The following is a 15,242-nucleotide window of genomic DNA, read 5'->3' as shown; positions in this document are numbered from 1 at the left end:
TAGGGAAACTGCTGAAAATAAACAAATCTTAATTAAAATCAGGCTTTGAACAGAGATGCAGGTGAATTTGACATAAATTCAATTTATGATAATTTACTACAATCAAATATAATCAATTTAGTGTCTCTCAATACCACTGACCTTTGTCTACCTAATGGCGAATCTTCACATGAAAATCAAGTCAATGGACCAGAAACTGGAAAATTGAACAGATTAACATCTGTAACTGCTTTAAAGAAAATAAGAGCGTTAAACAATATGCAATTAATTTGTTGTTTTGTATAAATATCAACGTTTTATTGGTAGTATTTTAGTTTATATGCTAATGATAGCCACTTTATATGACCCAAATATCCAGAGATTTCGTTGTTGTTTCACTGTCAAATAAAAGAATTTGTCTCTATTGAACAGTTATTTCTACATCATGGAAAGGCAGAATGGTCTTCAAAAATACCTAAATAATAATAATAATAAAGCATTACAAATATTCAGTAAAAACAAGCAAGATGTTTTTTGTTCAGCAGCATCATTTTTGTGCACCAAATTACATTCTTTCTGAAAAACAGAATCAGAGCAGCAAAATTACCTTAGACTGAAAAGTGACTGAGAGGAAGAAGCTGGTATTTCTAGGCTTCTCAATCCATGTGACAACACAGCTTCTAATATGTCAAGAAGACGTTTAATAGTGGCATCTGCTTCAGTGGCTAAATGAGAACGAGATCCATAATGGTCACAGCAAACTTTCACAGCACTGAAGAATTCTTTTATCAAACCATTCTTGAAACATGGAGATTTATCCATTTTACACTAGTGAAGTACATTCAGTCTTGTATGACTTGATATTCCTTAAAAAAAGAAAAATAAACAATAATTATCTATGCCTGCATATCTCAGGGAAGACACTAAGAGGCATTCCCTTTTTAGAATATTTATTTGCAAAACATTTTATAATGCGCAACCAATTTTTGGGACCTAAAATCCATGTATTCTTAAATAAGCACTAGATCCCCTCCTCCTCTTAACGTTACCATTGTGGCAGTGACCTCCCAGATGCTACCTGGTCCCAGCGGCGGATCCAGGGGGGGGCCGGGGTGGGGCCCTGGGCCCCCCCCAAGATTTTCTGGCGCCCTCTCATCCATCGTGCAAACTACCCTTTTTTGTGAATGATTCAACTAAGGCCGACGCTAAAAAAAAAAAATCGGATACGCCGTCATTTTTTAATTTCTTTTTATCACATTATATAAAGTTAAAATCCGACACTGCACGAATCATGATTATTGGGTTTATTTTTGGGACGTGCTAAACGAGCAAAACATTTTGTGAATGCTTACGAGAAACGCATGTCTTTGGGGGGGTGCGTGGGTGGTTAGATCCAACCGGCGGGAGGCTAGGCGCGAGCGACCCTGCCACTGCCTTCGGAGTATTTTTGCTCCGTGTGTTAGACCAGTTAGACGGAAACGCATTTAAAATGGATCGGAAAAAAAATCAGGGCATGAATATAGAACAGAGAAGAAACAAAGAATGATGGCGGAAAGCCGTAAAGGATCGAGGGACATCTCTGATTATTTTGCCAAGAAAGATCAGATTAAAGGTAAGCTTTTAAAGATAGAACAATAAGGAAGGAGTGTCGTTTAAAGTGGGTATCAACACTTCTAATTTATATCTTTATCCCAATGTAGGATAGCTTTACTGATAAGGCTCATTCGTCAAGCTTAATCGCGTACCAGCTGCGTTTGTTGTTATATATTGCATACGGTCCCTCTTGTACAGTGTTCTTCGTATGCAATTTGTCCGAAGCGTTTGACCTGATTTTTACCAGCCCACTCGTCTCGCCTGACGGTTATGATATTGGCTTAAAGCAGTATTTTTACCGACACACTGTGTCAGCTCTGAAATTATCTTTCAAATTCTTGCAGTTAAAGCTCTCTCTTTAGCCTTGTAAACTTCGGTGATAATTGTTTCGGGTTTCAGCTCTTGAAAAATATTTGTTAGCATATGTCGGGGATCGGTTCTTGGGGTTGCAAATTAAATTAGTGATGTTTAGGGTGGTATTTTATTTTAAAGTCCGGGTTTCCTAGAAATAGTTTTGGGGTATGAAAGTTCAAGATTGTTGGGGGAGTTTAAAGTTAATGTTGCTGATTCAGTTTATTTTCAATTTTAGTTCCAATTCTGCCTTCACCATGTTGAGAGTTAAATCTACTAAAGCAAGCCATTATACAAAGTGTATATACGTTTACAATAAATGTCTTGTGCAAACTTTAAAAGAGAAACTTTTTTTGTTAGATGTTGAGACGACGGCAACTTCTGATGCCCACTCTGAGTCGACGGTCGGAATGCACAAAAACGCATTCAGCCAGGAGAACGAACTGTCACCAACAACTCCGTCCACTTCACAGACGGCCTTCATAACAAACTTCGGCGAAACGACACACACTGATCAGCTGACTGAAGGATCAAGAAGCAGTACTCAAACCTTGGTGGTACATAGCCCAACACTGATTTCACAGTCCCCGCACCCGCAGCAGAATCAAAGCGCTATTTTTTCGCCTGAAACTGACTTCACGCCATCGAATGACTTTGGTATTGCAGTAGCGCTGAAAGAGCGAAATCAGTTGTCTTCTGGCGAAATTAGGTTTTTTATGAACGAAAGGTGGAAGCCGAAGAACCAATCTGATCTTCCAGTCTTGACACAAAAGAGAAAAGGTGGCAAAGTCAAGCGTCGCTTGAATACCAAACATCTTGCCCGGTATCCTTGGCTCGCAGTGAGTCGTCATCCAGACCACGAAGGCCTTTGGTGCAGTGTTTGTGTTTCGATGAGGACCAACGAAAGCGGAGGAGGATGGTCGGCTTTATCTGGAGGCGGTGGAGGGCAAAAAATGGGAAAGTTGGTCTTGAAACCGCTAAAAGACTATTCGAAACTTACCGGGAAAGATGGTGCGCTGACAAACCATGCTGAAGCACAGTTTCACAAATACTGCCAGGAAAAAGCTGCCGCGCTGCTAACAACGTTTCAGCGCGGTAGTCAAGATCAAGATATCAGGAATGCTCTGGACTGTGAAAGGGTCAAGCAAATACAGCAGAACCGTGCACTCTTGAGAAGCGTTGTTGAAACTGTCAAGCTTTGCGGGGCACAGAATATCCCCCTTCGTGGCCACCGTGATGATGGCAAACTTGATATCCAAGACTCTGATGTCATTACAGCAGTAAACGACGGGAATTTCCGCCACCTACTTCGGTATCGGATTCAGAGTGGAGACTAGCAACTTAAAAATTTACTTGAAAATGCACCAAGCAACGCCAAATATACGAGTAAACAGATCCAGAATGAACTGATTGGAACAATTGGGGAAATGATAAAAACCGAAGTAGTGAGAAAAGCAAACAAAGCAACGGTTTGGTGTCTTCTTGCGGACGAGTCAACAGACAGGCAGACCAGGGAGCTGATGGTCATTGTTTGTCGTTATGTGTGTAAAACCGAGCAGGGATACGTGATTCGAGAAGATCCTTTTGCAGTTGTCAATGCCTTTCAAACCCTGTCAAGACTCGCTGGAGATGAGGAAAGTGACGACGGTAGAAGCATCGAAGAGAAGCTAGACGGCAAGAGCCTCGGGAAGCTGCTCTTGAGTGAGGTCAGGAAGTCAAATCTGGATTTGTCAAAGTGCGTTGGTCAAGGATACGACAAAGCTGCTAGCATGGCAAGCTTGACAAATGGTGCTGCTGCTGAAGTAAAACGCCAGTGTGAACTGGCAGATTACTTCCACTGTGTGAGCCATGCCACAAATCTCTCATGTTCAAAGATAGTTTCAGTTCCCATTCTGCGCAATGCCCAAGACGTTGTTCGAGACACAATTTCTCACTTCAGCTCAAGTGCCAAGAGAACAAGACTTCTAAAAAAGCATCTTATCGCGGACAAAGCTAAAACAGAGACACTCGTCAGTCTTTGTACCACGAGATTTGTAGAGAGACACGAAGCAATCAGTAGGTTTTGGGACTCCCTTCCGTCAATCGTTTCTGCTCTGCAGGAGATGGAAGGATGGCACGATCGAGAGGCAAGTAGCAGAGCTTATGCATTACGATCCTGCATTGAAAAATCAGATACACTCGTAGGACTGGTTTGCCTGAATTCGTTTTCGTCGATCATGAAACCTTTGGCCGAGTCACTACAACAGAAGGATGGTGACCTCGTGAGAGCCTTGTCCCTCATTAGCAGCGTGAAGGCAATACTGGAAGATATGTGATCACATGCCGAAACCAAATTCAGACCGCTTTACAAAGATCTTCTGAAAATGGCCGAAAAGATTGATGCTACCATCAAGGTAACGCAGCCACGCATAGCTTCACGTTCTACATACCGGGCAGGGGTACCCAAGATGGATCCAGAAAGTCATTATAGGATGGCGGCATTTATTCCAGCCCTGGACGCCATGCTGCTTGATTTTACGGAGCGGTTCAGCTGCCATTTTACGAATGCTGCAAAACTTTCAGCTTTGATCCCGGCTGTGGTTAATGGCAAACGCTGGGAGGACGTTCAGCCAGGGTACGAAAAGTACAAGGAGCCGCTCGTGGGTACGGAGATAGACGTTAAAACCGAGTTCGAGATTTGGAACAAGTATTGGTCTAAGGAAACCGTGCAAAAACCAAAAACAGCTATTTCAGCGCTGAACAGTTGTCAGGAAAATGTATTTCCCAACATCTTCGCATTGTTGACAATTCTCGCGACGCTTCCTGTGTCAACCTGTGAAGCAGAACGAATGTTTTCAAAGGTTGACAGGACATGTTCATCAATACGAAGCACGATGACTGAAGAGAGGTTGGAGGCTCTACTACTCATGCAGACTTACAGAGACGAACTGCCGAAAACAGACGATGCTATCGATATGTTCGCTCTCAGAAAAGCTCGACGATTGAGTTTAGTTTTGTAGTGTGGTACTGTTTTTATTTTATTTTTCTAAGTTTTACCTTTATGAGCATATTTGGCAGTGTTTTCATATAAATAAAGAGCTATCAAATTAGTCCTGTATAATCAGTTTTTGGCGCCCTGTGTCCGGCGCGGCCCCCCCCAAGATTTTCCTCTAGATCCGCCGGTGCCTGGTCCCTTTATCCCTAATGACATTTTCAAAAGACTAAAAAAGCTTGATGCAAACAAAGCAGCTGGTCTTGATAACCTTTACCCAAGGCTTCTTGAAGAAACAACCCAGAACACATCTGATGCTGTAACTTCTATCTTTGGCAGATCAAGCAAAATGAAAGAGGTACCCCAAGACTGGGAGCAAGCATGCACCAAACCAATCTTCAAGAAAGGAAACAGGGATTGTGTTTAAAATTACAGACCAATTACCTCAGTGATTTGTCAAATCATGGAAGGTCTTGTTGTGACCTTTTTTTGAGAATAATAACTATTTATTGATAGCCAACATGGTTTTTTAAAGGCAGGTAAGTTGATAAAACTTTAATCCTTATTATGACACTGTTACTAAACTTTTCGAAATCAGTAAGCCAATTGACATTCTCCTACTTGATCAGGCAAAAGCACTAGATAAAGTAGATCACTCACACCTGAATCTCAAATTGAGTCTTTCAAGCAGTGGAGGAAGTAGAGCTATGAATTCATGCTTTTTTATCTGGAGGGGTTCAGAAGGTTCTGATGTGTGATGCTGATACCAACACTGCTTACACAACTCTATTTCCTATTGTCAGTGGTGTCCCACAAGGAACTAATATCAGATCAACATTGTTCTGCAGGCATATAAATGATTATACTACTAATTTTAACAACCCACTTACCTTATATGGTGACAATTCTAAACTATTTGATGCTGTTGAGACTAGAGAGGAGATTTTCAAGATACAACAATAGAATTAGTCAGATTAGCAACATGGTCCACCACTTGGGCCCTGCTGTTTAACAGTTCAAAATCTACAGTTCTGCATCTTGGAAACAATAACTCACACCACACAAATTATATTACAGATGAGCAGCTAGAAGAAGTAACTGAAGAGAAGTACCTTAGAGTTATAATTAAAACAAGCTAAAATTTCATAGACATATACAACCCCAGGCTGCTAAAGCAAACCAAGCCCTACGGCTTATTAGGTCCACATTCAGCACAAGAAAATCATGCATGGTAAAGAAACTGTATGTCCTTGTCTGCCCTTACCTTGAGTTATGAATGGTTGCAGTATTCCTGCCATATAAGTGGATACTAGGCCCCTAGAAAATGTCCAGAGAAAGGCAACAAAACTTGTCTGCAGCCTACATCCTACTCTGTGTGAACAGTGCCTACAAGCCCAGCTGTTTCCCATCTTGACAAAAGAAGAGTAATGTAATCCTGACCAAGAAGCTGCTGACCTCCTGGGTAATAAAGGATTTATTTACCTCTTCTCTCTTGAGCTCTACTGAAGGCAACAGCAGAAAAATCCAGCTGCCTTGGTCCCAAAAAAAAAGAGCAGCAACACATTTTTTCTGTTAGAGGTGTGCCACAGTGGCATGAGTTGACAGAGAAGATGGTCTAGGCAGCCAGTCAAGACTTATTCAAAGCTGGAGTCAACAAAGATTGGACCATTGGAAGCTGAACGGGGACTCAACCATCACCTGAAGCTGACCCACTACCACCAGCAAACTACAGGAGGACATCACCACCTTATCTCACTGGTAATAAAATTTAAGGTGAGGTAATAGGTGGATAATAAGTTGGTATCAGCAGATCTTCTCTTCCTGAAGTCTCAGAAGCACTTAGTTTTTTTGTGATGATTGGATACGCCTTTTGACCTCCCCCCCCTTCAACAAAATTCAAAAGTTTCAACTTAGTCCCCTAGCAGGAACACAAAATAGTGGAATTCCCAAAACTATGACTTTGGAAATATTTATTCACAAAGAGAAAAAATCTGCCCTCCTGTTTATTCAAATTCTATATCCATTAGTATCTGTAGAATATATCTAATATCATTGTTTTGCTTTCCAATTGCAACTTTTATTAAAATTAGATGTTCACCCATGATCACCATAATAGGATCTTAATAGGAACCATAATAGGAGCATAATAGGATTAAAAGTTTATGTACGTCAAGATGAGTGAGGACAGAACTGTTAATTTTGTCTTTAATAAGCTTTATAACCATACTAGTCAAACTGACAGCTCTTAATTGTTTTATAGTATATTGTTTACAGGAAACCATAAACTAAACTCTTACCCTTACAAAACATAGAGCCAAAAGACTGAGATTAATCATCTGAAATTAAGACAAAATGTTTTTTGGCAAAGTTTAGCCAGGAACAAACCTGCCTTTAATTTAAGAGATTCTAACTTCACATCCCCTTCCCTCAGTACACTTTAGGCTTTAGATTGATTCCTGAAAGTTTCAATTGCCTAACTCAACTACTTGAAAAGGTAGACTAGAAAAAATACTTCTGTCTAAAACTTTTCTAAACTCAGATTAGAAAAGTAAAATGTACAATTCAATGTGCTTTTTAAATATGACAGTGAAGCCTAAAGACATAGAGATTAACAATCTAAAATTAACACAAAATCTTTTTGGCATATTTTATTCAAAAATGAACCTGTATTTTATTTAAGAGATTCTAGCTTATGCACTTTATGCTTTGGATTCACTTCTGAAAGTTTCAGTTACCTAACTTAACTACTTGCAAAACTAGGTTAGAAAAAACCTTCATCTGAAATTTTACCAAAATCAGATAGTAAAAATACAATTAAATATGCTTTATAAGAGTGATAATGCTCTTTCTAATTGTAAAAGCCATAGTCACCTAAATGAACTACTTTTAAAGATGACAAAAAGCCTCTTACATGGAATTATACTGCCCTAGTAAAATTCTACTTTAGGGACTTTTTATTAACCTTGAAATTAGTAGTTACATGAATGAAACTTTCAGAAATGAATCCAGGACTAAAAATGTACCTATGAAGGTATTTTGGCAAATTTGTAGTGGGCCATATAATTTAGCTAAGATGAAATTGAAAACATCATTTGATGCCTTTTTTGTGCTCTTTCATAATTCAAGAATTGCTTCTGGGGTTTATTGCATTTTGAGCCCTTAAAGGGGCCCAAAGGTATTTTATATGAATAATGAAAAAACATAAAAAAGCATCGGTACTCCTGTACTAAACGGACTCTTTTATATAGTGCTAGTTTGGTTGATGCTTATGAAATAAAATAAGATGAATATATAATAGTTTAGAAACAAATTTGGGCTATATATTTGCACATTAGGGGGGGGGGGGATAATGCATAGAATATATTATTATGTAGCCTAATCTAACTAGGTACCTTTGCCCCCCCTTAAACCCCCAAAAAATAACAGTTTATACATTGTATAAACAATGAAAACCACACTATACATTGCACTGCTCTATAGCAGTGTCTTGAATTGACCTGTCAAAAATGTTTTTTTTTGTGACTGGATTCCATTACAGTATATAAAAGAGTCTGTTTAGTACAGGAGTACCAAAGCATCTAGTGATGTTTTCACTTTTGTCCTAGCTAAATTATATGGCCTACTGCAAATTTACCCCCGTCCCCTTATGTGCAAATATATACCCTGAATTGTCAACAGCAAAGTTTCAAATTGCAAAATTCAATGGTATTTTGTTGACAGCATTTGAAAAACTTGGAACAGTAGGAAAGCAGTTTATAATTGAGTTGCCTAATAAATGAGGTTTGAATTGTTACAAATAAGTATTTTTGGAACATATTAATCTTGAACAACTAACTTATAAAGTAGGCCTAGTGATATGGGTATAAATTTAGAATTTGTACTGTTGACAAGGAGACATGTTAAGAAAACAATTCTTACTTCAAAATATGTATAATGATCCTAGTTAACATATTATCCAAGGGGAGAACCTTTATCATCAAGTCTTTCCTCTAAAAATCCTTCTTTTTCCAGCTTAAAAGAAAAAATTACAATAAAGCTCCATGCTGACAAAATGTGTAAATCTTTTGAAATTACCACCATGAATTGCCAAATAAGTTGTTCTATAGATAGCACTCATTCATCCTGGTCATTGTTAATTCTGTTTTTTTTAATGAGCAGTTGCAAAAACACAAAATATTAATACAATCTAACCTAACCTAACTTCAATTCAAAATCAATGGACTCAACTGGGAACTTGTCTGTTGAACTTGGCCAGAATGAAAACTATCTATAAAAACAATTCATTATAGTGGCAATTTCAAAAGATTTACACATTGCATTTAAATTGATTTTTTTTTAAGTTGGAAAAAGAAGGAAAAAAGAGGTAAGACTTGATGATAAAGGTTCTCCCTTTGGATAATATGTTAACTACGATCATTATACATATTTTAAAGTAAGAACTGTTTTCTTAAAATGTCTCCTTGTCAACAGTACCAACTCCAAATTTATACCATGATATGTTTTCAACCACTTTTCAATAACTTAAATAGTGTTGATAACTTCTTTGCATGGTTACAAAATGAAATACCTTTGGGGCCCCTTTAAGGGCTCAAGATGCAACTAGCCCCAGAAGCAATTCTTGAATTATGAAAGAGCATAAAAAAGGCATCAAATGATGTTTTCACTTTCATCTTATGGCCCACTGCAAACTAGTATTTTTAAACAACAATGTTGATCCTTATGTTTTTTTAGGGCTTTGAAGAATGAATACAGTACATGAAAGGTAGCCTATCTATCATGTGTGAGCAAAAGATCCATCTTATAGGTTTCACTTCTATGGCACAAGGATTGTTAAGGGTCAGCAAAGATTGATACTCTCTGGAGGGAGAAGGAGGTAGGCCTAGGTATCTTAAAATGTTTTCCTCAAATCATTTTTACCCTGGATTCATTCCTGAAAGATTCATTCATCTAACTCAACTAATTTCTAAGATACCAAGAAGCCCATCAGCTAGAATTACCATTTTGGTAAGATAGGAACCAAATGATATAATTTTTTCTTGGTAGGCTAGCCTATTTTATCTAAGGCTAGTTCAGAAAAGGAATCTTGAACTAAGATTAACCCTTTTATGTTCAACTAGTTCAACAAACTTTCACTTTTACAGAAATCTCTTTCATTTTAGAACATATATGTCAAGTCAGTAATATTTTTTTATTGGTGATTAGCAGTGTAGCTTATTCAAACTTTTGTGTTAATTTCTGATCACGTATTTCACTTTCAAATTATGGCAAAATATTTGTTCAACACAGTCAGATTTATAAATCAGCCCTCGCAACAGATTAGCTAGCCAAATTAGAAATTTGCTTTCCTGTGACAATGACCATAGTGATCGAAAAATTCGACTCACCTCAAAAGGATGTAAATATAATAGCATGGTTTTGAGTGTAACTTTAAAACAAGTACTTTTCAGAAAAGTCTGCTTCATGCACGTTTCGTTTCTCCACTCGACAGCTCAGGCTTTCGGTTATTACAGATGATCTTTGCTTCAATCGGCTGGGGCTTGACCATTAGCCACCGAATGACTTTTTCCCAGTTTTATTGCCCATTTCTGAGGCTTAGATTCAATAATAATTGAGTCTATACATTTGGGAAACAGTATTCGAGAAAATATATTTTAGAGAAAGTTGATAGGCAAATAGAATTTTTGGAAAAGAATAAGAGTGAAGCTGCGGGGAAAATTCTTAAATTATGTTGGTAGGGGTTTGCTTTTGGAAGTATATTGGCTTTCCTTAGTGTTAAAAACTTGTAAAGCAATATTCTGTTACCCCTACAGATTTCAGTATACGGCCTTGTCTTCATCCAAAACACAGTTGTACAAACATATGAAAAAAAGGTTTCACATTGCTTTTCCGTTGTTAGTCTCATGGGCTTGATCGGCCACTGTAAATTGACTATAATTTGCTCGTGATTTTAAGTTTTGCCCCCGTTCAACTGTTGCAAGATATGGGGTCTAGTATTTTTGATTTTTGCCTCCCTTGGATAATTTCAGCCATTTTACAAAAAAAAACTTGACTCTATTCAAATAAAGGATTAGAATAATTTTTGCAATGGGAACGACAAGCAAAAAAGCTTACTGTATCTTAGATGTCTAAATAAAAAATAACTTTAACAAAACGGGCTAGAGAAAAATACTTAAGCGGAATGCTATTTAAAACAGAAATCTCAACAAATTCCGTATACAAATTTGTTCAGAAATAAGTATGGTTGTATCATTTCTGGGAATATCACAATGTCAGTTTTTTGAATAAAAAAAGAGAAGAAATCAAGATACTCTAGCTATTTTCGCTCTAAAGCATTTTCAAATTTTTTTTGTATCTCAGGGCATCTGCTGGAATTATAATTAACGGGCTGTCTCAACCTTCACCTCGGAAATTTAGTTACCAAGGTAAGTGACGTCATGAGTTTGCGTGCAATTTGGTTATGGTAGCTTGTAGTTTTAAGTGGATAGATTTTGATTCAACTCACAAGAATACAAATTGTAACACAAGAAAGCAAATTGTTAAATACATACCAATTTAAACCTAACTTGTAGCTTTTTTTAATATGTATGTCTACACCAGTTTTTACTATGACTTACCTTGCACGGCGACCAAGGTAAGCTTTAGTTGACGACGGTAAGTCAGTTGAAACAAAAATAGTTAAAGAAAAGGTGGACCCTGTTAAGTTACGTCTCGAACTGCTACACAGATGGAAAGCCTATGGTATGCTTGCAAATTTCAAAGGCAAATGCGATCATTGTAAATTATAGCAAAATAATGGAAGTGTAAAAGGGTTGCAAAACTGGCTAAGTCAGTTTACCTGCTATAGTTTGATCATTCGGTTTCTCAACGAAACTAGGGACACTTCTTATACATGAAATATACATGAATTGGAGGTAATGGTGCTCGTCCAAAGTCTGCTCTCATGCATTCATGACGTATGCAGAGCTGACTTCACGGACCTCTGGATATCCGGCACGCCCCCGGTGTACTCACTGCACCTAGGGACGGGTGGGCTAGCAACCCTCCTCCTGAAATTACTTGCTACGAATGGAACTGAATATACAGCCTCTGATGCCCAACCTACTCTCCCAATTGGACCCATGCCTGCCAAAGGACGTACCCCTTTGAACATCGTTGACCAAGGTGGCATTAATTTTGCGACCTGGAATGTCCTGACGCTGTACCAGCCTCGTTCTAAGCTTCTTTTAGCAAAAGAACTAAGAAGTTTTACAAAGTGACGATCGCAGGAATAACAGAAACTCACCTTACGGGAAGTGGCGAAGAAGATATTGGAGAAGGGCGGACACTGCTTTGGTCTAGTGGACCCCAAAGAAGAGTTGGCCTTGTTCTCAACAATTTCGCTCGGAAAGCCTTTTTGTCATTTACGACTATCTATCATGTCTGAGAGCGAGAATTGAGGGCAGGCACGGGAAGATAACTGTTCTTACCTGCTATGCACCGACAAATGAGGCCCAAGATGAAGATAAGGCCGACTTCTATGCGCTAATGTCCTCTGAGCTCTCATCCTTACCACCACACGATTACCTCTACGTCCTATGAGACTTTGACAGTAATTTGGCTAACAGACTTTGTCTCTACGATGCTGCTGTTGGACCTGTGGTAGTTGACGATTTGAATGATAATGGTGAGCGGCTGCTTAATTGCTGCATCACCCATGCTCTATCAATCACAAATACCTGGCGTTTGAGAAAAAACGCTGCAAAGTACAAATGATAGGGCAATGGCGGCAGGGCAAAAAAGATGCTTGATTTCGTAACTGTTCAAAGACGCAGGCTTTCATCTGTCCCGAACTACCGCTCATACATAGATGCGAAGATTGGCAATGCCGACCATCGTCTCGTCTCTGCAAGGATAAAACTCCGGCTGAGAGTCAATAAGAGCAACTCCTCATCCACCTAGAAGATAGACACCTCTTGACTGAAGCAGGATCCCTCGGTTTATGAGCTGTTTATGGTAGAAGTCTCTAACCGCTTCGAGGCTCTCCAGCTATGTTCAGGTAGCGGGTCAGCATAAACCACTTTCAAAGACAATGTTCTCAGAGCAGCTATCGATGTTGTCGGCTCGAAGCCACGAAAGAAGAAAGAGTGGATTAGCAGCCACATGTTTGAAATAATTGAGCAGAGACGGACAGCGAGATTACTTGCTTACTTTTTACTTTTGGCGGGAACCAGACGATGAACTGTCCTGCCCGGCACCAAAGGATCTTGGGATGACTTCCGACGACCACTTGGACCTGTCGGCTGCAGCTTCTCCGGTGATTCTCAGCCAGTCTTTGTCCCATCTCCGACCGTGTCTCCTGAATCCTCTCGACGGTTCCAGGTCCTCCTTGAATTTTCGCCACAGGTTCTTCTTTTGTCCTCCTGGTTTACGTTTCCAGGAGGGGGCTTGTTTGCACACAAGGACTACTTGACACATCGTGCCTTCGGAACGGTGCAATGGGGGGCCGGGAAGCTTCAGGTGACATTTTTAACTTATAAGCGATAGCTCTTCTGATTGGTCAAAGCGACTCCTTACTTCATTATTGGAAATCATTTCCCATCGCTTAATGCGGAGGATGTAACGAAGGCAGCGGTGGTCGAACACGTCCAAAGTTCTCGCATCTTCAGTCTTGATCGGCCATGTCTCGCAAGTATACAGTAGTACTGCTCGAACAGTTGCACCATAGATTCTGACTTTGGTTTTGGTTGAGATCTCCCTTCTTGCCCATAGTGTTTTTTTCAGACTAGTAAAGACTCCCCAGGCTTTTGCTATGAGGGCAGAGATATCACTTTCAGCTCTGCCATCTGGTGTTATGATAGAGCCAAGATGCTTGAATTCCTCAACGCTTTCTATTGGCTCACCGTCGAGGGTAACTTGGCAAGGAGCAGGTTTGTTGAGAGCCAATACTTTAGTCTTTGCGCCGCTGATGGCCAGTCCGATGCGCTTTGAGACCTCATAGGTATCGTCGATCATGCCTTGTAAGCTGTCGGCGGTAGTTTCCAGCTCAGCAACGTCGTCTACGAAGTCCAGATCTGTCAGGGGCTTGAGGAAACCAGCTATTTGTCCGAAGACTATTCCGCTGTGGTTTCTCATTGCATTATACATGATCCAGTCTATTGCGTAGTTGAATAATATAGGCGAAAGGGGGCATCCCTGCTTTACCCCAAATTCCACTGGAAACTGAGGGGTGTCATTGCCGGAAACACGGACGCAAGTCTCAGTGTCCTTATACGCACTTCGGAGTATCTCAATGATCTCCTGTGGCGCACCGTCTTCAGCCATAATTCTCCATAGCTCCTCTCTGATGAAAGAGTCGAAGGCAGCTGCAAAGTCAATAAAGGCGATGGGAAGGGGTAGATGAAACCTGCTGTACTGCTGAAGGATGAGGCGAATCGTCAATATCTGTTCTGGACAGCCTTTCCCTGGTCTGAAGCCTGCTTGTTCAGGACGGGTTAACTTGTCTCGTGCGTCTTTGAATCGATTCAAAAGAATGACGCAGAAGATTTTCGTGGCATGGTCGATCAAGGAGGTACCTCTATAGTTTCCGCAAATGGCCATATCTCCTTTTTTGTATAGGGGAACGAGGATTGGTACTTTCTAGTCTTTTGGGAAGGTCTTCGTCACCCACACCTGGACAAAAAGGTCGGTTAGGCGGCATAGTAGAGTTGGTGAGGACTTGAACATTTCAGAAGGGATCCCATCCTCTCCAGGAGTTTTATTGTTTTTCATGCACTTCAGTGCTTTTTGTATGTCCACAATACTTGGCGGATCGATGTTTACTGCGTAGGGCTCTCTAGCAGCACTCGAGAAGGCAGGTAGATCGCACGGGGGTTTGACAGGGTTAAGTAGCTCAGAAAAATACTCTCGCAAGCGTTCCATGCATCCTTCTTCTGTTCGGATGAGTTCTCCGGACTTATCTTTCAGTGTGTCAACCGTTACAGGAGCTTTTCCAGTCGCTTCTTTTACGAGTTTGAACGTTTTCCTGCTGTTATGGCTCTTGGACACTTGTTCCAACTCAATCGCCAGATCTGACCAGTACTGTTGTCTGTCCCGTTTCAGTTACTGTTTAACTTCTTTGCGGGCTACTTTTAAGGGTTCTTTTACACCTCCCACGAGCGGTCGCTTCTTCTCAACTAGTTCTATGGTGTGGTCAGAGATCCAGGTTCGCTGTTTTCGTTTTGTGTGGCCAAGCACCTCCTCCGCTACGTCCTGTGTCGCAATTTTCATCTGCACCCATTCTTCATCGACGAGTGAGAGACGATTCAAGGCTTGGAACCGGTCGCTTAGCTTTAACTCGAAGTCGGCTTTGATTTATGGGCATCTTAGTTTC

General features: G+C 40.1%; 1 protein-coding gene across 9 annotated transcripts in view; it reads right to left on the bottom strand.

Annotated features, from left to right (window-relative positions):
- Positions 1-10,151, bottom strand: part of LOC148954150 (sorting nexin-29-like) — an 80,857-nt gene extending 70,706 nt beyond the window's left edge. For 2 of the 9 annotated variants that reach the window (XM_089086943.1, XM_089086952.1), the window contains exons 1-2: positions 9,892-10,122; positions 587-845 (exon numbers count right to left, since the gene is read on the bottom strand). In XM_089086943.1, the coding sequence (XP_088943069.1) occupies positions 587-801 (215 nt within the window). In that variant the 5' untranslated portion in view covers positions 802-845; positions 9,892-10,122. Of the gene's footprint in view, positions 1-586; positions 846-7,191; positions 7,212-7,805; positions 7,828-9,811; positions 9,833-9,891 lie in introns of those variants that run through there. The other 7 variants (XM_089086949.1, XM_089086947.1, XM_089086946.1 and 4 more) reach the window with 7 other exon arrangements.
- Positions 10,152-15,242: the final 5,091 nt, after the last annotated feature.

Source organism: Artemia sp. Qi Xiang Cuo, chromosome 3, assembly GCF_049724085.1.
Source record: "Artemia sp. Qi Xiang Cuo chromosome 3, ASM4972408v1, whole genome shotgun sequence".
NCBI lineage: Eukaryota > Metazoa > Arthropoda > Branchiopoda > Anostraca > Artemiidae > Artemia > Artemia sp. Qi Xiang Cuo.
This window is presented reverse-complemented; position numbering and strand designations above follow the sequence as displayed.